General features: G+C 38.1%; 1 protein-coding gene across 3 annotated transcripts in view; it reads right to left on the bottom strand.

Moving 5' to 3' along the window:
* Positions 1–677: 677 nt before the first annotated feature.
* SIM1 (SIM bHLH transcription factor 1) overlaps positions 678–26,792 on the bottom strand; it is a 70,686-nt gene continuing 44,571 nt past the window's right edge. For 2 of the 3 annotated variants that reach the window (XM_026511740.3, XM_057311165.1), the window contains 2 exons: positions 8,476–8,878; positions 678–6,441 (listed from right to left, as the gene is read on the bottom strand). In XM_026511740.3, coding sequence (XP_026367525.1) covers positions 5,711–6,441; positions 8,476–8,878 — 1,134 coding nt within the window. In that variant the 3' untranslated portion in view covers positions 678–5,710. The remainder of the gene's footprint in view (positions 6,442–8,475; positions 8,879–26,792) is intronic. The other variant, XM_057311166.1, reaches the window with a different exon arrangement.

The following is a 26,792-nucleotide window of genomic DNA, read 5'->3' as shown; positions in this document are numbered from 1 at the left end:
ATCAAAAAAGCTTTATGAAATACAAACATTTCCATTGAATTAAAAATATATTGTGTAAGTTTTTCAAATCGATGAATGGTTGACAATTTCTAGAATACCTGATGGTATATCAAAAAACCCTGGAGGAAGCAAACAAAAAAAACCATGTTGGGTGCTATGTACTACCTGGAAATCTATTTCTGTTTGACCTAAATCATTAATTCTAGATTTAAAAACTACTTTGGATTCCAAAATCTAAATTATTGAAGATGTGTTTTTTAACGTGTTTTTGAATGACAGCAAATTAAAAAATCTCGTATTACAGGTTTTCTTTTCCCTTGGGGGAATTAAAAATATTATCTGTACTTTTACATTTCTCTCTTTATTTTAGCAAAGAGGAGATCAAAGGCATCCTCCCTAAGATGTTGTAAATTGAGAAACCATTTTCTAGTAGCTAATGAAAATCAGACCCATTACTTAATAGTTACTGTGTCTATGCGTAAGCTTCTATTGCTAGGTCCCTGAGAGTGTGTGTGTGTGTGTGTGTGTGTGTGTGCGCGCGCGCGTGTGTGTGTTACCTGTTCCAACAGAATCTAGAGCTAAAATGGTTCTTATTTCTTTACAGTTCAAGTCTTCCACTAACAAGTCTGTTTTGTCCTATAGAGACTTTTCATTCAATGAATACTTCAGACTCAAACTGCATATTGGTAACTATATTTTAAACCAAAAAAATTCCTCACATAATAAATACATTTTATGCACATTAACTTCAAATTTACTTCAGAAAGCTATTTACAATATAAATAATTATAAATGGGAACACTTTGCAAGATATCATTGACATAGCTAATATCTTCTACTTTACATTCCAAAGTAAAAGTTCAAATTACAGATTTATACTACGATGTCACTAAAAACTATACATTGCAAGATGGTATTTGAAATATTGGCAATCAGTATCTTCTTTCACAAATATAATCCTTTTTATAGCATGTCAGTCAAAAAACAAACATAAAATATTTTATCTTTTTTGAAGTGCCTACTCGTAAGTTTCACTTTTTGAAATATTTCCCTTTGGAAAAAAACAGAAAAAAGTTACAGTACTTCTAAAAATTTCTCCACGCCAATTTCATTTCTTTTGAAATGTAAACACACCAGGGTTGTTGGTGTAAATTCAACTGTGATTAAATGGGTTTCAGATCAGCAAATTAGGACAAACTGTCCACTATATAGGTGTATGAAAGCAAAGTCCCATGCAGCAAAATTGCAATAAATAAAATTATAAGTGTTTGATTCAAAAGTATTAGGATTTCTTGTGTGAACCATCAGTTTCTAAGGAGCACAGCAGAACAGAATCTTGTTACTTGCTTTACAACTGTGTATGTGTGTATACATATACACACATATATATACACATACACACATGTATAGCCTTTCTGCATACAGTCCTAGAGAAGGAACTCTGAACAAACCCCTATTTGAATATGAGCACAATATCACTTTTTGAGTTAAGTACTACCGGTACAACTCTTGTGCACAAGAAATGAGCACCACATGGTAATTTCCCCCAAGAACATTTTCTGTGTAAGATACCCTTTGCACGTGTTCATAGTTGTTCTGTCATTCATTTAAAGTTTAGAATGATGTTTTATCCACAATGCATGTCCCAGTAAGAAGTAACCAGTAGATTCTGCTGTCTTAGAGTCAAATCCCTATTCACAAAAACTGACATTTACATGAAAGTTGAATCACTTATTTGGAGAGCCATAGGATTTACATTCTTTAAATTGGTCAGAAAATAGAATGTATACCTATATTCTATGGTTTGAGGCAACTGGGGAACCAAATCTGGGCATTCAAACTTGTTTAACTCAAAGAAAGTGTATTAAAGTGTAAGCTATTCCACTGGGCAAGGTAAGTAACCCTAAAATAACCAAAATCCTCACTTTTCCAAATAACAGCATTCATTCTGTCACTTCCAAATACTACTAGTACTAATTGAATTGCACTGAATATCTTAGTAATGTCCTGCTCTTGAAAGAGAGAGAGAGCTATAAAATAACGTATCTGTATTCAGAATGTCTCTTTAGCTGTAGTGTCTTCTATCAAACTTATTTGGTCTAGGTCTTGGGGGGTAAAAAGCCTTTCATTTTATTTTAAGATAACTATGCATATTTTCCAAATGACCTTTTATTGAATAGATCCTTACCCCCATTTAAAAAAGAAAAGAAAATGGAGCATATTGTCCGTTTCTGGAAGATCCCATTAAAGCTTATTTTAAGTGGGATTCTCTGCCCAAGGCAGCAGCATGTGGCAACGGGGTATAGTGAGAATTAAGAATAGTACCCGATGGAAATATTCTAGCCCTATAAAATATAATCAAGAGAGAATAAGTGGGTTTTCTGCATAAACACTGAAAGCTAATTACTTATTGCATTGTGTCTCATTTTGAATGTCACATCAGCACTGTGTCATATGATCTTAGTTCAGGCAATACAGTCTAGAAAAGCTAGCCCATTCTATTCAGCATAATATGTCCGCCCCATAGTGATTATGACGTTAGTATTATGCATCCCAAAATAATACATCGAACTGTATATTCTTAATAGTTTTAATAGAATTTTCTCAAGGAACATGGGGGAAATATTTAATTATTTCTTTGGTCATCCAAATTGTTAAGTTAGATATGACAGGTAGGGAAGATGGGCAATAAAGATATTCATACTATTACTAGAAAGCATGAACTTTGTATCGTCTAATGAATTGCTACATATTATACTAGCAATTGGATATAGCACATTTTTATGAATCCTCAATGTGATGTAAAAATCATACTTCTCTCTACTTCAACCTAGTATCATGAGTCAACATTTAGCAAAGTTACCGAAATCAAGGATTAAAACTAAAGCCAATTTCACATTAAGTTATTGGGAACGTACGAATTTTACATCCCATATTTTAAAAAGACACAGATGACATATTCGTTATGAAGAAATATATTCCTGGACAGAACAAGAGAATGTAGATTATAAATACATTTTAACACATGTTTGTGTATATTAAAAAGGTACTTTGTCATAAACTGTCTCATCTTATTTTGGGGTCATTTTTAATAATCATGCCACATTGCAAAAAATGAAAGCTTATAATACTGTGGGCCTGTAACGCATTATACGTAATGTAATAAATCTGCCACTATAAAATTATTGACATGTAAATTAAATAACTGGTTTGTATTTAAAACTGGGTCAGACTACCAAAATTTTTAATTAGGATATAACGGAGTTACGTCTGTCTTCACTTAAAAATATTGGTCATATCATTTTAAAGAACATTATTCCTTCTGATGACCCCCAATTTGTGGAGTTCATAATTTATTTTTCACCACTTAACTATCTGCCATTTTAAGATTTCACTGAAGTCTCTTTAATGACATTCTTTTCTTTCATATTAGGTCCTTTTCCTTGATTCTGAAGATTCTATTTATTTTATAGCATCTGTCCCTGACATTTTTGGTAGAATGTATATCCATCAGTTAAACCCATCTATATAGATTTTCTTTCCAAAATTCACCATGTTCTTCAGATATTTGTGTCTTTGAACCATTTTTCCATCTAAAGAATTCCCCCAAAACTTTAGCATTCCTAAAAACTTACTTCATGTTTCAAATTGATCAAAAATCTATTTTAAGTATTCCAGGGGTTTTTCATCAATATTTTTCTCAAAATCATTGAACACTTTTGCTTCTGTGGTTGAATATGTAGTTTTTCTTGTTCTTTGAGCTTCTTTGAACGTACGTATGATCACCACTAACTTTGTCATGTTTGCACTGTTTCCATTTACGATACAAATGTCGCTATGTCATACCCAAGAAATACTTATTTAATTTCATGTTGCCTCTCTTCTCATATACAAATCACCCGGTATTCTTCTCTCAGATTATCATCATTCAGATTGTCACCTACCTATAAACTGCCAAATAACTGTGTTAAATGATGAAACTAATCCCTGAGTGGTCAGTCTCATGTTGTCTTCAAAATCATGAGTCCGTTTCTTCCAATACATTCCCCTCCTTGCAGATGCAAGAGTTGCAGGCATGGGATGCCTGGGAAATACTGCCTAAGAAACTTCTCTAATCACTTGTGTCACTTTGCTTTGATTCCTAGAGACTAGTGCATTAAATAAATTGTCCTTATTTTCCTACTCCCTCATCAGTTCCTACCATCTACATTTTGGTTGAACCAGAAAGTTGACTGTAACTACCCATGCCTAAAAGAGCCCATGCACCTGCTGACGTTACAAAGGATCTAGACCTCTGTACGAGTGCAGACAAGCCAGGATGATTGGTCTTGCCAACTGACAGCAGAGAGTTAACTGGGTAACAAGGGTAGTTCTGCCGCACTGATGATCCACAGAACCATGGCACATCGGAACGGCCACACAGACAAAGAACTAGGGCCCAGGCACGGTGAGCGATACATCGATATTCCCAAAATAAGTTACAGGTGGGGTCAGGACTGGAACCCAGAGATCTTGCATTCTACTCTGCTGGTTTTTCTACCATATCACATGAACTTAAGACCAAGTTTGTTGTTTTCGTCGTTCACAGACAGTAAGGGAAATGAACGCTTTGCATGTTCCCTCAGTTGAAGTACACTCTTGCCCTTTTAACCACTTGTCCGTCAGCCCAAGCTTTTATCTTAGGCTCTCTCCTGAGGCTTCCCACATGTTGTCACATTTGCACATCTGTGCTCTGGCATGTTCTCACTTACACTGCTGCCATGTAGCCCTTCACTGGCTTTCCTTAGTCCTTTTTCGCACTTTGCCTTTTTTCTTCGTGATCGATTTGAGTTTTTTATTTGGTTGGTTTTATACGCCCCAGATATGTTGATTACATATGTGGAGGCTTAAATTGTTTGTGCTGAGATATCATGTCATTTCTCTCTATCTCTGGCCTTTCCATCTTTACTAAACTATTTCCAATGGGGGGCACCAGGTTTTTGATGTGTGTCTCAACATCTCGGTGCTTTTACTTAGAAAATCCTTACTGCTGTGTCAGTGTGATCCTGTTCCTTGTCTAACTCAAAAGTAAGGTGAAAAATCACCACTTCCTGATTGCTGATAATGGATACCAGGTGGAAACTCATTCTTGTACCATACCCAGAACCATTTCCCTAATTTATGCCTGAACCAAATGAGCGGACTGGGTGAAACCACAACGAAGAAACCAGTTTACAAGATGTATCTCTCTCTTTCTTAGTTATTTTGGGAATGGAAATGTCTTTAATGAGCTTAATGTGCTAGGGTTAAGAAAACTTAGCCATCTGGGTTGTGTCGAAGGTATAGAGACTACATTTCTTCATGGGAAGTGTACACAGTCGTTTGTGGATGGTGGGCTGTGTGCATGAGGGTTACTGGAGCAGCACAACGCAATGCTGTCTTCTACCAGTCCTTTCATGTGGTATATATGCTCACTTAATCTAAATTCAAAATGTATCTATTCTGGTTCCCATGTAATTAAAGGGGCAATTTATGTATTCACTTTAGCTCCATTATCTGTGTGTAACCCTGAACGCTAGTGCTCTTTGATTTCGCAGGAACACATGTCAAATACCCAGTAACTTAAATTATCCTCTCTAACCATCTGTGGCATAGTAAATGCTGGTAATGGGGCATTAAACTATAAATATGTTTCAGAGATCCTTAAAGAACAAAACATTTTAGAAAAACATCAGCTTCCATTGGTTATTATAACAGATGTTCCCTTGTGTCCTTGTGCCGGGTCTGGCTGCATCCTTAGATGGGAAGTTACATCAAAGTGTGAGCCATTACAGCCCAAGGAATAGTTTCTAATGGTTTCACTGTCATATAAGTGCTCCAGGGCATATCCAGTTAGTGTGTAAGCATGCTTATCAAAATACTGCCGGTGAGAACCAAAGCAGTTTGGAGAGACGGCAGGATGGTCTCCCGCTGTCTGATGTGGAGACATATCCGAATGTAGATAGTCTTTAGCTAGGATCAAACTGGATTTTGAAATGCGATCCGAATTGGGACTACTTATTCGAGACAGTGCAGTGGGACTGTTGTCATAGTCATTTTCGTGGGGGCTCAGCATCTTTCCCTCTCTCTGCTGGATGTGGTCACATGGTGAAGTGTTGGCAAGAGCCGAGCCATGGCAGACTTCCCCTGTTGGTGGGGGCTGTTGGTAGTTTGCAAAACAGAGGGAGTGTTTTTTCCCGGCTCCATTAATGGAAGCCAGTTGGTCTGGGGGGGCTTTCCTTAGCTGCAATCTGTTCTCTTCTTCTTTAATCATTTGCTGGGTGGCTCTTATCAGAGTTTCAATTTTGCTAGGTTCGTGTGGGCTACTTTGATACTGCTCAGTACGATATCGGTCACCTGATTCGCTGGCAGACCCAGGGTCTGGAGAACTGACCACACTATCTTCATCCCAATGACCTCGCCCTAGAAATTAGAAAAAGTAAAAAGTAAGTGGTCTCAAAATTCACCCCCAAAACTGTGTTTCTTTTTCCTATTAAAAGAAACCTTTATCTTTCATTTTAAATATATGCACCAATATTTGAAACAGACACAGGCTCGCATGACAAAGCATCAATGTATTGTACTGGCATTCATAGTTTTCAGTGGCTTATAAGTGAAGATGAAGTTTATCACAAGTGTTTTAGAAGGTAAACCTTGCCCTTGGGTCATGGATGCCAATTAACAAAATGGTAGTATGTTTATACTTCTCCATGTACGCATATCATTGGGCTTGTCTGACTGTAAATAGTAAAAAAAAAAAAGCATAGTATTTGGTTTATGATGCTTTCTAGAGAAATACTATGTTAAACTAATGCTTAGAAAGTGCTTTCCATTGGGTTTGAGGAAGACAGTGATAGAGATTGGATTACTTTCCCAATTCCAAATAAATCATCTAAAATGTTAAAATTATTAAGTATATCGTTAAGTAGAATTACAATTAACCTCTAGTGTTAGCTTTAAAACGATCTGAGGGTTAAATATGTATATATGTAAATATATATATGTAAATACTATATATATATAGTCTCAATCAAAAATATAAATATTGTCTCCTCAAATCTAAAGATATAAATCTCAGTTTCACATATACTCATATGGTAACTCTGGTATTTTAGTTTCTGAAGTAAGGTAAAGAATAAAAAAATGTTAATAACAATCTGTTCTGAACCAAGAAGAGATCTAATACAGAGGAACATTATTGTAATACGGAGCTACATTATTCTTAAAGTAGTGTGAAGTCAATACAAAAAGGGAAAAGAAAAGCAGGAAGGGACATAATGAAAGCTGTAAACTGTTTAATGCAGAAGAGAAGCCCTGGATCACACTATTCATTGCTTTCCTTTTCCTCTTTCTTCTTATTTTATTTCTAATATTTTCTTCCAGACCATGTAGGTTAAGCCAGGATTTTCACTTCACTCCATTCTTTGGCAAGCAATTGCCCTTTGCCCTGGGTTTCCATTACCAGTCTACCATACTAGAGAAACTTAAAGCAAAAGCAGAAAAATAAAAAGCAAAAACAGAAACAAAATAAAATCCTTTGTGGAAGGCAGTCAGGGCCTGGGTGGTATCTGACAGAGGCTGTGGGTGAGTACAACACTGTCGAGCACATTTCCCACCCTAAAGACCCAGCAAGAAGAGTAATATCACCCTGTTAGATCAATCTTAATGTCACTGACTTTAATAAAACTGGGAGGGTGTCAGAGATCTGCCTGGACCCAAGCTTGGAATGGACAGAATGGACTCTTCTCCACCAGTTTACTTTGAAATGAACAAAGAAGAGCACTACTGACCCTAAAGGCTTCAACAACAGTGTCCATTTCTATGTGGTCATAAAACTGTATAATAATCCCAAGGTGAAAATTTCTGTGAGTTCTACATATCACTCCATCTTTTACTAATAGAAGACATTGTGGGTTGTCATAATAACGGGGGAAGGGGGCAGTTACCAGTATTTAATGCCCAGAGGGCCAAGAGGATTAAACCACCTGTGAAGCGAGTGATAGGCCATAAAGCAAAGCCAGGACTCCCAACAGGTTAGTGGGGCCCTCATTGAGAAGCATTGCTAAATGAGCCCCAAAACTACAGAGGTCCACTTCTGAAGCATCAGAATACAGGAGAAAATAATACAGAAGAAATTTAAATGCATACCTATTACAAGTTCAATAGACTGACTCAACAATTGACTTCAACTTAATTGCTCTACTTTTTATGATGTTTACAATGGGAATCATTTTTACTGACATGTCAAAAATAAATGCATTTGGCAAGCATGAGCAAAATTAATACACTTTTAAAGAGTGGATGTGGTTTGTAAAATCCCACTGGTGCGAGTTCCTGATGTATCAATTCAAAGGAGAAAACCGCTGGGTCTGTCCCTCCAGTGTCAAACCTAGAATCTTAGAAACCTGCCCAGGGGCCCAATGCTGCCAGCTCAGGAGTCACTTCAGCTGCCCTTACCGTGGATCCTGTGGACGGAAGCGATGTGAGGCATGCTGTTTTCATAGGCTTCTCTGCTTTCTGGGGAAGACTTGGTCAGGGGCAAGGCTGCGCGAGAGCCCCACCAGGGCTCCCTCCCGGCCTGCGGCGTTCCCAGGAAGTACCTGCCTGCCTCACACCGGCCTCCCTCGCAGGCCTGGGTGTGGAAATGCCTCTCCTCCACCAGCCTGGAATGGTCCAGAGCAAAGCCATAGCAGAGAGAGCTGCGGTCAGAGAACTGTCTGTAGGCGCACGATGCATCATGCTGAGAGCCTGGTCTCTCCGTGGGGTCCAGGAGTTGTGGAGAGGCTGTGTCGGTCAGAGGACTTCCACCCCACTGGCTGTCGTGATCAGATTCAGATCTTTCCGTGTGAAATCCCGAATACTGAAACCAAGAGAGAGAGAAAAGTACATTTCAAAAAAAAAAAAAAAAAGCGCCTTTTTACTCAGCCAAGCACCACGAAGGTCATGTTGGGCTTAAGGCACCAAAATAAGCTGTATAAACTCTAGCACCAGGCTGGGCACCCCTGACGTGAAATCACTCAATCATTCATGGTGCCTCAAAAGAAAATCCTTCTGGCTGCTGAAAGGAGGCAAAAATAATAATAACAGGGATGGAGGAACTAAATTCCCCGCACTGCAGAAGCTCTTTGCATGAGTGACCTCACCCAGTTCTTCTATCAACCCTTTAATGAAGCTATTAGTAACCCATTGCATGCACAGAGAAACTAAGGCTCAAGAGAGAAAATTATTTGCTCAAGGCCACAGGTTAGCAGGTGGCAGAGTCAAGATTCAAACCCAAGTCCCATCACTACCCACATGGTATTGCCAAAGGCAGAGTCTAAGGAAACTGTATTTTATCTCAATTCACTGTTCAGATTTTTTTTTCTTAATTTAAAAACAAAACAAAACTAAGGTTTAAGGCCCAAAGTGCTGCACTTCACTCTTCACATTGGACTGTTAACTCGCTGAGGGCCATGCTGAATACATGAAGGATAGCTAGAAAGGCTTCATTAATTCAATGGCAATATAACTTTTAAGAAGACTTGCCCATATAGGCTGAACCTATTCACTAGGATGCGTTTCTTGCTTCCCGAAGCAAAACTTCAAATATGCATAGGATGGTTGGGACAAAACAGCTGCAGGCAATACTGTGCCTTGCTGGAATCACACTGCTCACCTGTTGCCAGGGTTATTTGATCTGGTGTTGAAAGAAAACGCAAAAGGTTTGGCAGACCTCCCTAGGAGGTATGCTCCGTTTGAAGTTCCTCACGAGCCACTCAAATTAGTAATATACTTTCTACCAGTTTTTGGCTACCGAAGGCTAAACACAAGTCTAGGTACCATACAGAGATTACCGGCTACGATAATAACAGATGCCATTTATTGAGAACTGACAGTGTATCTGGCAGTTTCTAACCATGGTACATATATTATATCATTGAATCCTCACAATCCCCTGGACAGTAACATATCTCCATTTTACAGATGGGGAAACTACATCACTGAGAGTTTTAATAAGGTGGTATGGCCACCCCACAGTCTATCTGGTCTCAAAGGCTGTACTCCAACCATGATTTTACACTCAAGAGAAAACACTGTCAAGGAAGAGAGGAGAGAAAAAAGGATCCAGTGTAAGAGACATTTCCAGAAAAGTGGCAGGAACCAAAATACAGTCTCTGGAACCAAAATATGAGTCCATTACATTTTCTTTCTTATCCCAGGAGAAAGAGGGATGGATCTGTGGTGCTGTGGGGGGCCCAGGAGAAATTCAGTCAGCACTGTCTAGGGGCTCTTGGAGCCCGAGAGATGAGGAACAGAGGTTCTTCTGGGGAAACTCCGAAGTCTGCTGATAATATAGCATGTGCAGGAAGGAGTTCTACACAAATTCCGATCGAGATCTTTCTGTTACCATACTTCGTTATTACTTTAATTATTTTCCAAGTGTACATATGGACTATCAGCATAGTCCACCAAGAAAAAAAAATAGTAAATGCAACCTCTTTCCCTGCAGAACTGTAAGATGAGCAGCACAAGGCATCCCAAGTACCAATCCCTACACCACACCTGCACATGCCACCAGCCTTTTCTCCCCATGAACACCGGGCTCTCATTTTATAACACGCCACCTTCACTCTCACCAAGGGAATGTTGGCACCCCCTTTCCTTATCAACGGGGAATCTGAGTGTTATACATTTGTCCTTTGGTAACACCATTTGTGCACCTGCCTAGGAAAATTTCAGATCATCAGTGCTTTTCCAAGCTAGGAATTGCCCAGACTCCGCTTGTTTTGATAAAAGTATAAACCAGGCCTATTTCTGAGTACTCCAGTCAAGACTTTTGAGCCTTGTTGAGAGGGGAAAAAGCTTTCCCTGAGTGTGTATGGGAAAGTGCTATTGGCGCAGCAGAGAAGAACATTCTGTCCTTCGCTCACAAAGAAAATTCAACACAAGGCAACCCTGGCATACAGGAGGTAAATGTTTCAAGAGAACTCAAAGAAGAATTTGATAGATAAGCCTCTTGTCAATAGTCAGGAAACTATGACGGCAAGTACACTGCCCTTGAGGCAGACGGACGTTGGGTGGTTGAGTTAGACCAAGAAGATCGGTACAGAGGAAAAGCCTAGATGCAAACCTTTGTTTTTCAAGACCTGTAAACTTGCATCTGTGTGTACCATCAATCCTCTGAATCACATTCACCCCTTTAAAATGAACTGCACTGGATGTAAACTCTGTTGAGAACCCTACAGACCCATACATTGATCTGAAAAATTTCAGGTGTTCATCAAGTCTTAAAGGGAAGAGAGAGAGCAGAAAGGGAGGCAGGCAGCCAATACATGCAGAACGTCCCATACAATCAGTGAGTGCTGCATAAGAAAGCTCCTGGTCTTCCCCACACCTGCCTTTGCTGCTTATTACATATACAATCTAGGGCGAGTGGTTTAATTTCTTTTGTCCCAACAGGAAAAGGGTCATGATGATACTTAACTTACCAAAGACCAAACCAGAATGGGGACCATTTAACAGAAGAAGAAATAGGGACAGGGAGCCAAGAGAACCTAGTTCTAGGTCTATTCCTGCTAGTAACTCTCAGGGTAACCTTGGGCAAATTACTTTACCTTTCTTAGCCTCACCTGTAGAATGATACATTGGATTAGATTAGATGCTCTCTAACTTTTCTTTCAGCTTTAAAATTCTATATGATAGAATCATTATTTGGTATCCTTTCTAGTGTTAAAACATAGAATTCCTACGCCTGTCCTTATATTTCACTTATTTAAAGGAGATATATTATTTAGAACTATAATCCAAGTCCAAGAATTTTTATTGTCACGGTTATAAAAAGAAAGTTGTTATGTAAGTTTTATTTTACTATTATGTAAATTTTTTCCCAAGTGTCCCCTTACGGCACAAGTTTTATAGGGACTACATGATGCCTTTTGGTCAATAAATTATTATATTCTAGAGGCTTCTGGCAGGATAATGGCAGCCATTTGAATCTGTACCTCTTCATACAAACACCCCACAGAACAAAGAGCACAAATGGAATCACCCATAACCCATGCTACTGGCATTACTAGGAGGCAGAGAGTATGCTAAATTTCAATTTATCAAAAATAAAAATAAGAAGTCAAACAGCAAACACTATGAACTGTGGGTCCAGAGAGTAGGGTAAGGGCAGGTATAAGAGACTCTGAGAGAAAGACAGAAACAGCGAGGGGAGAGAGAGAGAGGAATTTAGGACAAAGGCAAAACAGGCAAAATTGTCCACAGAAAGAAAAAATACACAAGTAGGTGTGAAATAAGAACAAAAGTCATTATCTGGTAGCTCAGTGCACTGGTCGCAGGGAAAGGGCTCAAAATTGAGCAAAGTCTAAAGTAGCAGCCTGGAACAAGTGTCATTTTCACAAGAGAAGAATGTAAATTGAGAATGAGTTGTGTCTATAAAAGAGGTAACAGGGAAAGGAAAGAAGGAGAAGGGGAAATTAAGGATCCAGAAGATAGGAAAGAAAAACAAAAGAAGGTAAATCCCTTCTTTCCTCTCTACTGCCTCTCTATCACCATCGTCATCCATTTACACAACTGTATTTCACAAAATTGACAAAATTTACACAACTGTATTTCACAAAATGGTTCCAAAAATGAAATGCTAAGGAGTAGGGGGAAAAATTAAACTCGCTATAAAACTCCCGTAGGAAAAAAAACTGAAATGGAAATATGATCATCTCAGCTGATAAAAATTCTCATCAAATAACCAACTATGTCACAAAGGAAAGTTGTAAGACAGCACACCAACCTGAAATAAGTACCTTCAACAAGCACGCACGATGTATTTGAGTGCACACACTCAGAATCAGAAATTTCAAAACTTAAGTGAATCATGGAAAACTACATCAAAAACTAAGGATGTACTGTATGGTGACTAACATAACAATAAAAAATTAAAAATTAAAAAAATTAAAAAAAGAAATTTCAAAACTAAGAAATGGACCCAAAAACCCCACCCAACAACAACAACAAAACAGGAAAAAATACAATGAAAATTGACCAAACTCACAGAAATTGAAGAAGTGAAGAATGAGTTACAAGTTGTGAAAAGGGTATAGATTTGAATGAAAATTTAATGAGGGGAACTGAAGATAAGTTGGGAAACATGTAAGGAAACAAAAATTGGATAAAGAAAAATTGAATAGGTCAAAGTGGTTGAAAGAAGATAGAAAAGATTCAATAAATGCATAGTGTTTATGTAGAAGCCAAAGGAACTAGAATTGTTAGAACAATTTGAAAAAGAAGAATACAGTGAGAGAGAGAATCTGTCTACCCATCTTCAAGACTTACCATCGTAACTGGGGTATTGATGGAGAAATACATGTACAGATCAATAAAACAGAATACAGAACCATAAAGAAACCCATACAAATATTTCCAACTGATTTTTTACAAAGATGCAAAAACAATTCAATAAAGGAAAGACAGACTTCTCAACAAATGGTTGCTGGAATAATTGGACATCTGTAGGCAAAAATAAAATGAACCTCCACCCAGGTTTCATACGTTATATAAAAATTAACTCAAATGGATCACAGACTTAAATATAAAATACAAATACACAAAAGACTTAAATTAAAAATATAAATATAAAATTGTAAAACTTTTAGAAAATAACAAAAAAAAAAGAAAATCTAAAAAATCTGGGGCTAGGTAAAGATTTTTTAGACTTGATACCAACAGACAATGGTTTAAAAATTTTTTGATAAATTGGAGTTGATCAAAATTGAAAACTTTTGCTTTGTGAAAGATTCTGTTGAGAGGATGAAAAGACAAGCTGTAGACCAGGAGAAAACACTTCAAAACCACATTTCCAACAAAAAAGTAGAGTCTAGAATATATAAAGAACTCCCAAAACGGAATTATTAAAAAAAAAATGGGCAAAAGACATAGAGAGACATTTCACCAAACAGATATACAGATGACAATCACATGAAAAAGATGTGCAACATCTTTAGCTATTAGGGAGATGCAAATTAAAACCACAATGAAATATCACTATATACCTATTAGACTGGCTAAAATTAAAAATAGTAACAACAACAAATGCTGACAAAGGTGCAGGAAAACTGGATCACCCATACATTGCTGGTGGGATTGTTTAATGGTACAGCTGCTCTGGAAAGCAGGCTGGAGTTTTCTTAAAAAAAAAAACAAAAAAACTAAACATACAACTACCACATGCAATCCTGGACATTTTCCCAGATAAAGGAAAATTATATTCATACAAAAACCTATACACAAATGTCTAGCACAGTATCTTTTTTTTTTTTTCACTTCCTGGTCCTCTTTTTTCCCCCCAAGATATATTTATTTTAGAGAGAGAGAGAAAGCACGAGCAGGATGGGGAGAGGGAGAGAGAGAATCTCAAGCCGACTTGGGCTGAGCTCGGGGCTCAATCCCATGACCCTGAGATCATGACCTGAGATGAAACCAAGAGTTGAACGCTTAACCAACTGAGCCACCCAGGTGGCCTTCTGGTCCTCTCTGTTATTGTGCTCTTTCTTTTTTTCAGTTATTTTTAACTGTGGTAAAATGCCCATAAAATTTTCAGTCTTACCCATTTTTAAGTGTACAGTGAGCGTGTTCGCATTCCTGTTCTACCACTGGCACCATCCATCTCTAGAACTCTGTGTCCTGCGAAACTAAAGCTCTATACCCATCAAACAATACCTCCCCATTCTCCCCTCCCTCTAGCGCCTGGAAACCTCCACTCTACTTTCTGTCAGAGGAAAAACAAATGAATCCCAGGGACCCCCAAACTGTCCTAACCCAGGGTATTCTCAGAACCTAGCCACTGTTTGACACTCTGAGTGTCATCACTCTTATCTCATCACCATTGTCTCTTGCTTAAGACCATTCTTTTCTTATGTCTTTCTATGCATCAAATAACACATCAATACCACCTGCATACAGAAAAAACCAGAGAAGATGCCAGGAGAAGTGGGTGACTAAGAAACCACTCTCAGAAGAAGACAAGGAAAGTAGATTGTTTTTTAAAAGACCACAGAAGACTTAAAAAAAAAACCAATCAGTTAAATTTTAGGGCTATCAATCAAACTTTATGCAGTGATAATAAAAGATAAACCTTAGTGTACATGACTAATCATCAAAATTGATCAAAGAGTAGGTCACAAAGAGAGCCTCAGCTAATTTCACAAAGTAGAAATATCATAAATAACACTGACAACATTGAATTAAAGATGGAAATTAAAAACAATTTTTTATAAAGCTCTTTCACCAAAAAACCCCCAAAAAACAAAACAAAAATACCCCCACAAAAAACCCAAACCATTAAACAACTCTTGGGGGGGGGGAAGGCAAATACAAACATAAACTATAGATTTTCTGGGAAAAAGATAATGAAGATATTACATATCTGGATTTATAGGATACACAGCTTTAGACACCTAAATTAATAAAAATGAAAGAATAAAAATAAATTCAATTCTCAATTCAAAAGCTAGAAAGAGAAAAAACTAAAGAAAATACAATGAAAAATGATCAAAAGATACGAACTGACTATTCACCAAAAATGTAAAAATAACTCTTAAAAATATGAAAAGAGAGTTAACTTCTTAATAAAATAAATGCAAATTAAAACAGTGTGAGATACATACCATTTCTCAGCCGTCAGATTAGCAGAACTTCAGAAGCTTGACCATATGCTGTCTGGCCAAGTGTGGGGAAGCAGGCATTCCCACATGTCGTGGGCGGGAATGCAAATGGATACAACCTCTATAGAGAGGAGAGTCTGACAATTCTTTTTTTTTTTTTATAATAATTTTGTATTATGTTATGTTAGTCACCATACAGTATGTCCTTAGTTTTTGATATAATGTTCCATGATTCATTATTTGTGTATAACACCCAGTGCACCATTCAATATGTGCCCTCCTTAATACCCTTCACCGGCCTATCCCGAGTTTGACAATTCTTAACAAAAACTACAATTTCCAGGGCACCTGGGTGGCTCAGTCAGTTGAGCGACTGACTCTTGATTTTGGCCTAGGTCATGATCTCAGGGTCCTGGTATTGAGCCCTGCGTGAGGCTCCTTACTCAGTGGGTGTCTGCTTGACAATTCTCTCTCTCCCTCTCCCTCTGCCCTTCCCCATCCCCGGCTCTCTCTCTCTCCCTCTCTCTCTCTCTAAAGCAAATAAATCTTAAAAACATTTTTTAAAAACCTGAAATTTCCCACTTCTAAAGAATCATTAGACCAAGCAATACACATTGAAGTATTAAGGCTTAGGTAAAGAGGCATCGTATATGGAACCTACTATGAAATGATTTAGAAAAAAATAATGAGGACAATGGAGAGGAAAAGAGAGAATGAAAATGATAAAGCAAATATAGCAAAATGTTAAGTACTAGAGAACCTAGGTTTAGTATACAGGAATAATTTCCTATTCTTGCAACCTTTCCTTATGTATGAAATCATTTCAAAATATTTTAACATCAAAAAAGCCCATAGAGTACACTGATAGCTTATTTATGGAATGGTTAGAGGCAAAGCCACTAAATTAAAACATTTTTCTGAAGAAATGGAAACTTGTCCCCAAAAGCTATAACTCAATTATATAAATATCTTTATTTTCATTACTGATTATTAATATTTTGTACATAAAAATGTAATTTTAAGTTATCAGCTAGGGATTCCAGTAGAAACAACACTGGACTCACATATGGGAGGACTCTGGTCTACTCTCATGTGACTAGGCAGTAGTTAATCTCTGCACTACTGCATGACTTGTATAAAAGACCACTTTCAGGGGTGGCTGGGTGGCCCAGCCTTTTAGCGTCTGCCTTCGGCTTGGGTCATGATCCCAGAGTCCTGGGATCAAGCCCCGCATTGGGCTCCCTGCTCGGCAGAAAGCCTGCTTCTCCCTCTCACACTCCCCTTGCTTGTGTTCCCTCTCTTGCTGTCTGTCTCTGTCAAATAAATAAATAAATAAATAAATAAATAAATAAATAAAATCTTAAAAAAAAAAACACTTTCCTTGGGTGTTGATTTTCCCATCTGCAGAATAGGAACAGACTATTGACATTATGGGATTGCAACGAGGCTCAAATAAGTAATATATAGCAAAGCACTCTTAAAAATGCAAACATGTTACGGATACATATGCATGATGTAAATGTCCTTAATTAATAACTTTCACTTGGGTAAACAAGGATGGTTATCATATCACCATCTTGTAAAAACTATTTTTTCCCCAGACCATATTATCTAGAGGTCATATTTTTCAGTCCCACCCTACAGGTATATAAGAAATAAAACATATATGTTAAAGGATAAAGAAATCAGGCTTCCAACTACAAAAAGAAATCAGGCCATTGGCCAATCACCTAAACACTAGGGCCTGTTATTCCAAATATGCTGATTTTCAAAGCTGAAATGCACCTTGGTACCGCTGGTTCTTATTGCTTAAGCTTTGATTGATGAGCACTGGGTGTTATATGCAACTAATGAGTCATTGAACACTACCATCAAAAACTAATGATGTACTATATGCTGACTAACTGAACATAATTAAAAAAAAAAAAGCTCAAAGGTGGGTTTTAAGGGTGGAGAGAGAATGAGAATCAAAATGGGCTGGAATACATGCAATCCTTGTAGATGATTCTTCCGGCAATTGTTGGCATCCGTACTAATTTCAAGCAAAACAAAATAATGTTTCAGGACCTATAGAATATCTGCTGTTCTTTGAAAAGGTAAGGGCACTTTCTCCTGTATTTAATGCTAAGACACTGAATGCTTTAATTCCCTATTTTAATTAGGTTTCATCAATCAAAGAAGGTTCAATGAAAATTAATTTTTGATTAATTTTGCTGAAACCTCTGTTTTTCTTCCTTTGAAAATGTGTTGTCATTCTGAATACTCTGCACCTTAATTTATCCTTATTTCTTATTTAAAATTTAATTTTCAAAACAGGCATTCATGTTGGCAAATTAAAAAATAAGTCAGACAAAAGATGCCCCTGTTCTCACGAGATATGAAACCAAATGCCACCCACCAACGGTGCGCTAGAGCTGGCGGGCAGAGAGCTTGGATGACAGCCATAAATGAATGTCAGTGACATCCACATCCCCCAGCTCCCCCTTGAGATTCAGTTCACAAAGGAATCATGCCTTCCAGAAGACACTGATATCTCATCTGGTTACAGGTCTAAACCATCCGCTGGGGCTTAATATGCATCCATGGGAACTTTTTGCATCATCCTGTGATTCATTCTAAAATTTATTGAGTGCCTACTATTTGCAGAGCAGCATGCCCGGTGATATGAGAAATGCGGCTCCGCCTTCACACTAGTGAACAGAACATAAACAGTGCACAGAACATAACTTTAATACAAGTTAGAAAATGACATTGGCCTGAATAGAGAGAAAAACAATATAGTTTAGGAGTTCAAAGAAGGGAGCCATTTCTCTCTCTCTCTCTTAACACTGTAGTTGCTTGGGAAGGCAAACAGGAGTTTATGACTGATTAAGAGGCATTTGACTATATGATTGGCATATGCTAACTAATACCCATAACAACAACAGTAGCTACCATTACCAAATACTTACCATGCGCCAAACACTATGCTGAGATCCCACAGACATTATCTTATTAAATGTTAACATCTTAAAAGTATTACTAATCCCTTTACAGATGTAGCAAATGAAGCTCAAAAAAAAAAAAAATTTGCTCAAGATCACATGACTGCAGTTTTACGAGGAGAGGTTCAATCCAGAGCCCTGCTCCTTCCAGTTCCCCAGACTCACCTAGCTGCGTGTATTTAGGTACCAAGGACAACAGCAGCCTACTCTCTAAGCAGTTAATGGATGCCAGGTCCCCAAGCGTGTTTTCACAAAGGAGGCTTTCTCCAAACCCTACGCTACAGTAAACTATCTCCACACAACCTTGGGTGATGTTCTCCCATCACAGAAATGTTCTTCCACCCAAATTACACCCACGGATAGTCTTCCTTCAGTAACGGTCCTGAGGTTCCTTCCTGCCTAAGAGTGTGTTCCAGACAGGTGCTCTCCATTCATCTGGATGTGGCAGCAACAACCCAACCCAGGAAAAATGCCAGATGTTCCAGCAATAGATGTTCCAGTTATCTATTTTTATCCTGGCAGCTCATTGAGGTTTTTATCATTTTTAGCTGTAAAATAGAGAGAGAGACCCTCTTATGGTAAAGTCCTGTTTTCCATGAAAAACTTTCACTCTATCAGGCATGAGCAGCTTTCCTCTTGATTTGTGTCTGAACCATGAGAAAAAACATCACAGATGCAGACTGCATTGTACTAAGAACATATGCATGCTTTTAAATCACTTTTATCTTACTTTTTACTAATGTAACCCTGAAACATAAAATATGTTCTTTTTTTCATTCACTGTTATGGGAAGAACAGATGGTAAAAGGGTTAGATTAAAGTAATACAGCATGTCCATTAAAATCACCCCCACTGCTGGGGATGCTTCCCTCAAACAGGAGTTGTGTTTATTATAAAAAACGACTTTGGCTGACACAAGCTGGAGATTGCCAGGGGTTTTCTCAAGGATAAACAGAAGGGTAAGAGAAAAACGAACATCAAAATCGAATGCATTTTTTAAAAACAATTATGCAGGTTATTTTGCTAATCTGAGAAGCTGAGTGAAAACCCATAATAATGTAACAACAGTGAAATGATAGAGTCCGTTTTCTACCTTGAAAAATTGTACTACCTAGAAGTCATAACTAACTGAAACTCCGAAGAGGATATCAAGTAGACATTATTTTCTACATTCCTGAATTCCTACTAGTAGTAGGTAGAGATTTCTTGTACCACTTATTTCTAACTTACTGTCTTATTAATCAATAGCAAGAATAATTCTGCATAGACTACACATGAAGAGAGGCTAAGTATAATAAAATTTATACACAAGTAGCAAAATATTTAATGTTGGAAACGATTCCTCATGAATTTTTTATGAAATCCAGTTTAATTATGTATAGGTCTTTAAGAGTTAAGCTTAAAAAAAAAAAAAACTTCCTCAAGAAAAATTAGAGAATGCATTTTAAAAGAAAAAAAATCAATTGAGTCACATCCCAGAGTCAAGGATGGTTTTACCAAAAGAACTGAGCAATAAATATTTCCATTTATACCATAAACAATGAGAAAGCAAATGCAGACTCAAAATTAAACTATTCACAATTTTAAATATTTTGGCCATTTCTTCTTCCATTTAGAAAATGGTATTGTCAGCTTCTCATAATCACTGTTTAAAAATGTGTTCACAAGATTTTCTCTCATTATTTTTATAATTTGCTCCACTTACAACTATTATTTATTGCGACATAGCTTTTAGCTTTAATCCACATTTTAGTTTATTTTAACTCAGAATATTCTGGTGAGAAATCTTTCATACCTCTAAGTTCCCTGATATATTTCATGAAGTAGAACCATGGGAAGTTTTTAATGTGCCTGAAGTATGGTTTGAAACGTCATAGGCCTTCTCTGAATCCACCCCCCACAGTTACAGAAATGTTCCTAGGATCTGGTTCACTCATTTTCTCACAGAAAAGTAACCATAGTTGACATCTCATTAGCTGTCAGGGTGATATGTAGCTGGAAGGGAATCAGGCTAGGTTTCCTCCAGTGTAATTCTATAAGGAATCTCCTATAGGGTTCCATATGGAAAGAGCTGTTCCCAAACCATGAAATCCACAATCCACATCCTTTTGTAAATCCAAAAGTAAAGCCCTAAAGGCTTGCAGGCATTTTCATTGCACCAGAGATTTTAAACAGGTAATGAACATAGAAGGAGCATTTAATTAAGCCCCTTATGTCACGGAATATGAGCCGTAAATGATCAAAAATGTCTCAACTTGCATAGACAATACAGAAATAGCTGAGGCCCACTGGGTAAATTCTGGGTTTCTAGGACCAGTAACATCAGTTTTAATGGTGATGTTCTTCCATGATGGGCTTCGGGCATGAGCCAGAATCACTCATTCTTTCATCAGTGCTCTAACTTACCCTCCGATTTTTCACATAGAAGTGGCAGATTAGATGGGCATGAATTATATGCGTACAGGTGGTGTCACCCTCTCCAACCCCTCACTGTAGTGTTGTTGAGTCTTCTTTTTTTTTTTTTAACATGCGCTTTCATTTTTTTTTTTATTAATAATGATTTTTTATTATATTATGTTAGTCACCATACAGTACATCCCCGGTTTTCGATGCAAGGCTCGATGATTCATTAGTTGTGTATAACACCCAGTGCACCATGCAATATGTGCCCTCCTTACTACCCATCACCGGTCTATCCCATTCCCCCACCCCCCGCCCCTCTGTAGCCCTCAGTTTGTTTCTCATAGTGTTGTTGAGTCTTCTACTGGTTTATTCTGGGTCTGGACAAAGGACTGGCTGCCCAGGCTACTCTTAGCAGAGTCCTAGAACTGGGCCAACAGATTGGCAGCTCTATTACCTGCTTTCTGCCTGCTTAAAGAGAAGATCTATCAGATTTGTAATTTTGTGAAAAGAAATTGGAGCTCAAAGGCCCTCTATCAAGTTAAATCAGTTTCAAAGTAGTATCTGCAAAAGGAAAAACGGTTTTATCTTTTCTTCTACTAAGTCACAGTAAAATAATGAGGAAAATTAAAATAGCACAAACTATTAAACAATATAAATCAGAACCTTGACTTTTCCAGAAAATCATAGCAATTCAATGTGGTATAATATGCAATAGGAGTTTCCTAAAAATTGTAAAAGAAGGAACAGTTAAATCTAGATTTCTTAAAGATTTCCAAATCTAACTTTCTTAACTCTAGGAAGTCCCCATGATGAGTGGGTCAAATCTCACCCTGAACTGTCAAATAAGGCATTGTTGTCTTTAATTTCACTATTTAGTTTCAACAAATTTTGATTTAAACAAAATTTTTTGTTAAAATAAATTCCCCTGGATACATTTTGATGGTAGATTCAGCCATTTCCTTCTTCTCTGTTCAGCTGGGGAACAGAATTGCTAATTCCAGCTCTCACTTTCATTAAGCCAAAAGCAGAGGCTTTCCACTTGATTTAGCACTGCTGCTTTACCTGGTACCCAATTTTTTTTGACACTAACTGTCCCCCAGATTCACACCATCCTATGTTTTGTCACAGATGTGCGTAACATGAATTGTGCCTTATAACCAGGAATCTATGGGGATGAGAGGCAGTCTGCAGCTGTGCTTTTGTGTGTAGGTGGGATTTGAGAGGCTCCACAGGCAAGGTGTCCTTGAGTACAGAGTAGACTGCAGCTAGAGTGGAGAGCTGATGTAGGGAAGCTGGAGCAGGTGGGGGTAAGGAAGGCAGGGGCGGAGATGTAGCCTGGACCACATTTAGGGATTGGACCTCATACTATAATCAACGAAGAGCCTCTGTAGGTTTTTTTTTTTTTTAAGATTTTATTTATTTATTTGAGAGAGCGAGAACGAGAGGGAGGAAGGGGCAGAGAGAGAGGGTGAAGCATGCTCTCCACTGAGCAGGGAACCCAATGCAGGTCTCAATCCCAGGACCCTGAGATCATGACCTGAGAAGAAGAAGGCAGATGCTCAACCAACTGAGCCACCAGGTGCCCCTTGTAGGTTTTTAAGGAGGGCCAGGGGCAGAGGGTAATGAGGTAGGTATATGCCAAAAATGCTTTCCTCTAGCAGGAATGATCAGAGACTATAAGAATAATAAGGAGGCACGTGAAGTAGTCTAAATGTGATGTCCTATTCTAGAGAGCCTGGAACCAGACAAAGACAGTAGGAATAGGGTAGAAGAAAGGCCAAGGGTCCAGAAACATCATGAAGAAACATGACCCTCACAAGGCCCTTTGTGTTCAAAAAATCAAAAACCAAACCAAACCAGCAAAAAAACCACAGTGTTTTAAGAGAATTTCCCCTTTCTTATAGAAGAAATCTATCCCACGTAGAGCATAATATTTCTTAAAGTATAATACAAAAAGAGCATATAGATTATTAAAAGAAGAATAAGAGAGTGACCTAGAAAGTATCTACTGATCATGGGAACTGAGCCCTAGAGGTAGAGCTGAGTCAAAGACATCTCTCTGAGATGGAAGACATGCCAAATGGCATTTCATGCACAGACACTCAAATGTCAACGCAATTATTTTGTAATCAAACGCCCCCCACACACACGTGCGTGCAAATATTAGCTGTCACATCTCTCCATTGTTGCACTGCAGATGCAGTGGGGACATGGAGAATAGAAAGCCCACCTGAGATGTGGATGGTTCTCTGCCCCCAGAGTGAGCCAGAGAATGCTTATTCAAAGTTTTACTGTTACAATACATCTAATTTACTCTACCACATCTAATTCCTCCTCAGCACCTAGGTGTCTGATTGGTGCTGCAGGATTTTGCCCCTGTGAAGCCATCCCCAGGCTGTTTTGCATGCCTATCTTCTGCCTCTTTACATAGGTTATAAATTCCTTAGTAGCAGAATGTTTTCCGTACCTGGAGATTTTTATATATCTACAGGCAGGCAACCAAAAAAGTACTCTCACATTTTTAATGTAATCTTTCATTCATTCCCCTAACATTTAGTGGGTAAATATGTGGAAGACACCGTACTAGGTGCTGAAGTAGGGTTGGGGTGGATATGAAATAGACATGGTTACTACTTTCAAAGAGATTATAATCCAAGAGAGGAGACACAATGTATCTAGGAGGCCGTAGAAGGTAGATTATTCTAAATAGAGAACCAAAGGGGAAATATAATCCAGTTATATTTCATGAAAGAGGTAGCATTCAATCTAGGCCTTGGAAGATAGGCAGAATTTTGAAAAATAGAGGCAATGCAGGCAGAAATAAATGTGCAAGCACAAGCATGGAGGCAGGGAAGGACAAGGGTTCAGCAAACAGTGAGCAGACTGATCTGGCTGCATCACAGGGTTCAGGCAATTTAGGACCCAATTATATGTGACCTTGAGTAACAGCTAGGGCCATGGCAGGTCTCCATGTACTGACGTGATTGGTGGTCTTTTAAGGTTAACCTGGGAAACAGAGCAGACTGTAGAGGAAAATGTCCCAGAGTGGGGGGAAATTAAGATACCACTGCAATCCTCCAGAGTGAGAGAATTTCTAGGACACAGGCAACGGGAGAAGAGTAAGTGGGTGGGAAACTAGAAAAGCACAGCTGCTAGATCAAGTGTGGGTCTGGTCCTTGAGGGAGGACCCACGAGCTGAAGGGCTTTATTGACTGTCATTCCATAGCCCCACAGCAAAACTTGCAAACAGGGATAAATTTGCACTTGCTGGTAACTCCCCATGACATGTGAGGTCTCTAGGTCTCGAGGCCATTCGTTCTTTCACTGGCAGCCCCCAACTCTGACCTCCAGTCCACAGCTGGAAGGGTGGGCCAGCCCTCAGCCCATGCCACCACAGGCCTTTATCACACATCTACTACACTGGGTTTCAATGATCTTTTTACAGTTTTTTAAAATCCTTTTTTAAATTATTTATTTTTTAAAAAGTCCTTATGTAAATTCAATGTAGTTAACATATAGTGTATTATTAGCTTCAGGGTTAATATTTAGTGATTGATCTGGCATATAACACCCAGTGCTCATTCCCTCAAGTGCCCTCCTTCGTGACCATCACCCAGTTACCCTATTCCCCACCCACCTCCCCTCCAGCAACCCTCAGTTTGTTTCCTAGAGTTCAGCATCTCTTATGGTTTGCCTCCCTCTCTATTTTCATCTTATTTTACTTTTCCTTCCCTTCCCTTATGTTCATCTGTTTTGTTTCTTAAAAAATATTATCATTACATTTTCATCTCCCCCAATGAATCTGTAAGCCCTCTGCGGCAAAGACGGTATCCCTAGAACTTAATACATCTCATTACTGCCCAATTTCTTTCTCTACCTACCCTATCCCTTTCATGGGCTCATTCATCTATTAATCCTGGACACCACTGTGCCCCTGCCTCAACCATGTGCCAAGAGAATAAAAAGTCAGATGCTGCGGCCTTGAGGTCCCATGACTGACCATGTCTCACAATTCCTCTCTAAAATGTTGCCTTGCCTCCCCAACAAGACCATGCACATGGTTCCTTAAGGACCCACCTTTAGTATTTTAGTGCACATAATAGTTATTTAACTAAATATAACAGTTAGTAAAAACCAAAGAACAAACCCATAACACAGAGTTCTCATCTTCCTGAGCAGAATCTTTTCTAAAATAATATTCATAGTTTCATTTATGAAGATGGTTTGAAAAGACCATAAAGGACCACTCTAGTAATCTCTTGATATTTCTGTAGGAGAGGGACACTAATCTCAAGTTTATACATGGCCAGAAAATATAATCAAGCCAATAAAATTTCTGAAAAGATAACCTCATTATTTGAAAGATGCATTAAAAACTTTTTTTGTGGTTAATGATCAAGGATTACATGTTTTCATGCCACATATAAAACATGAAATGAGGGGATGTCTATCCTGGTAGTCATAAAAGTACTATACTTGAGAAATCCTTGGTCCTTCTTTTCTCTGGAACTTAAAAAGTTAGGCTCTTAACATAGCAGTCACTAGTGTATTTTTGAGGCCAGAAAGAACCTTTGCAGAAACACAGTTTTTACCTTCACCAAAAGGAAGCCAGATTGCTGGTAGTGAAAATTAAGAGGGTTCTGTGGGAGTATTTAAGGTAACAGATGTGGAGTAAAACCTGCAAGTGTTACAGTGTATCTGTAGCAGTGATTAAATACTTTCAGATTTCAGAAGCACACACAGTCTTATGCATGCGCTGTTATTACAGAATTATATGGTGTATTGGTTATTACTGACTAGGGAAAAAGCAAGAGGACGGCAGGATGATGCATTAAAACAAGAGGGCACGCACTGTCTATAATAAACGTTAACAATTATAAACATGCCATAATGAGAAGTTTAAAAGGAAACCGGAATCAGGAGGTGGAATGGGAGGGGGGGTATGGAATAGGAAGGCAATTTATTCATGATTGACATGATTAAACTATGGCAAGATAATGTCCAACTATATTAGAGTAGCCTTGACTCCTTCCACAAAAACAGGTGAAAAATATTGTCGCAATCACTAACAGATAAGGCTATTAAAAATTCCACAAACTCAAAATCGCTGATTCAACGGAACTATAAAAACAAGTTGCTATTTTCATGAATATAAACCCAATAGCAATGAAATAAAACTGTCATAACATATCCTCAGGCCTTCACAGTTTTGCCGCTATGCAGAAAAGCTCAGTAGCTCTGTGCAGAGTCTTTGGAAATCAACTATAATAGTGCCTATGACAATTTTTCCAAAACCATTCAAAAACAATTCTGTTTTGACCTTTCTTGTCCTGAGTAATACATAGAGGTACAAAGGTGATTGAGTCATTCATTAAGTGGCTATAATATAATCAAGTCTAGAATCATTCCCAAGAGCATCTCATATCAGGAGGGGACCTAAAGGTTCATCTATTACTGCAAACTGGGTGTGACAGCAAATTACAATTTGTGCATGTCTCACATGTTCAGAGAAGGGTGCCTAAATAATTCCAAAAAGCAGAGTTACTATTTGCCATTCAGCAGACTTCTTTGAGAAATTTCTAGATATGCCCAACACATCATAGAGCAAAGAGCCTAATAAATAACATTGATAGAATCATTAAATCACCATTTACGTAACTAATAAGAGGAACAAGACAGTACCCTGTGAGCTCAGCTTTGCTCTGGAAACTGCCTCTTGAAAATTCTAATGAGAAGAATTTGCATG

This window comes from Ursus arctos, unplaced genomic scaffold (genome assembly GCF_023065955.2).
Source record: "Ursus arctos isolate Adak ecotype North America unplaced genomic scaffold, UrsArc2.0 scaffold_13, whole genome shotgun sequence".
Taxonomy (NCBI): Eukaryota; Metazoa; Chordata; class Mammalia; order Carnivora; family Ursidae; genus Ursus; species Ursus arctos.
This window is presented reverse-complemented; position numbering and strand designations above follow the sequence as displayed.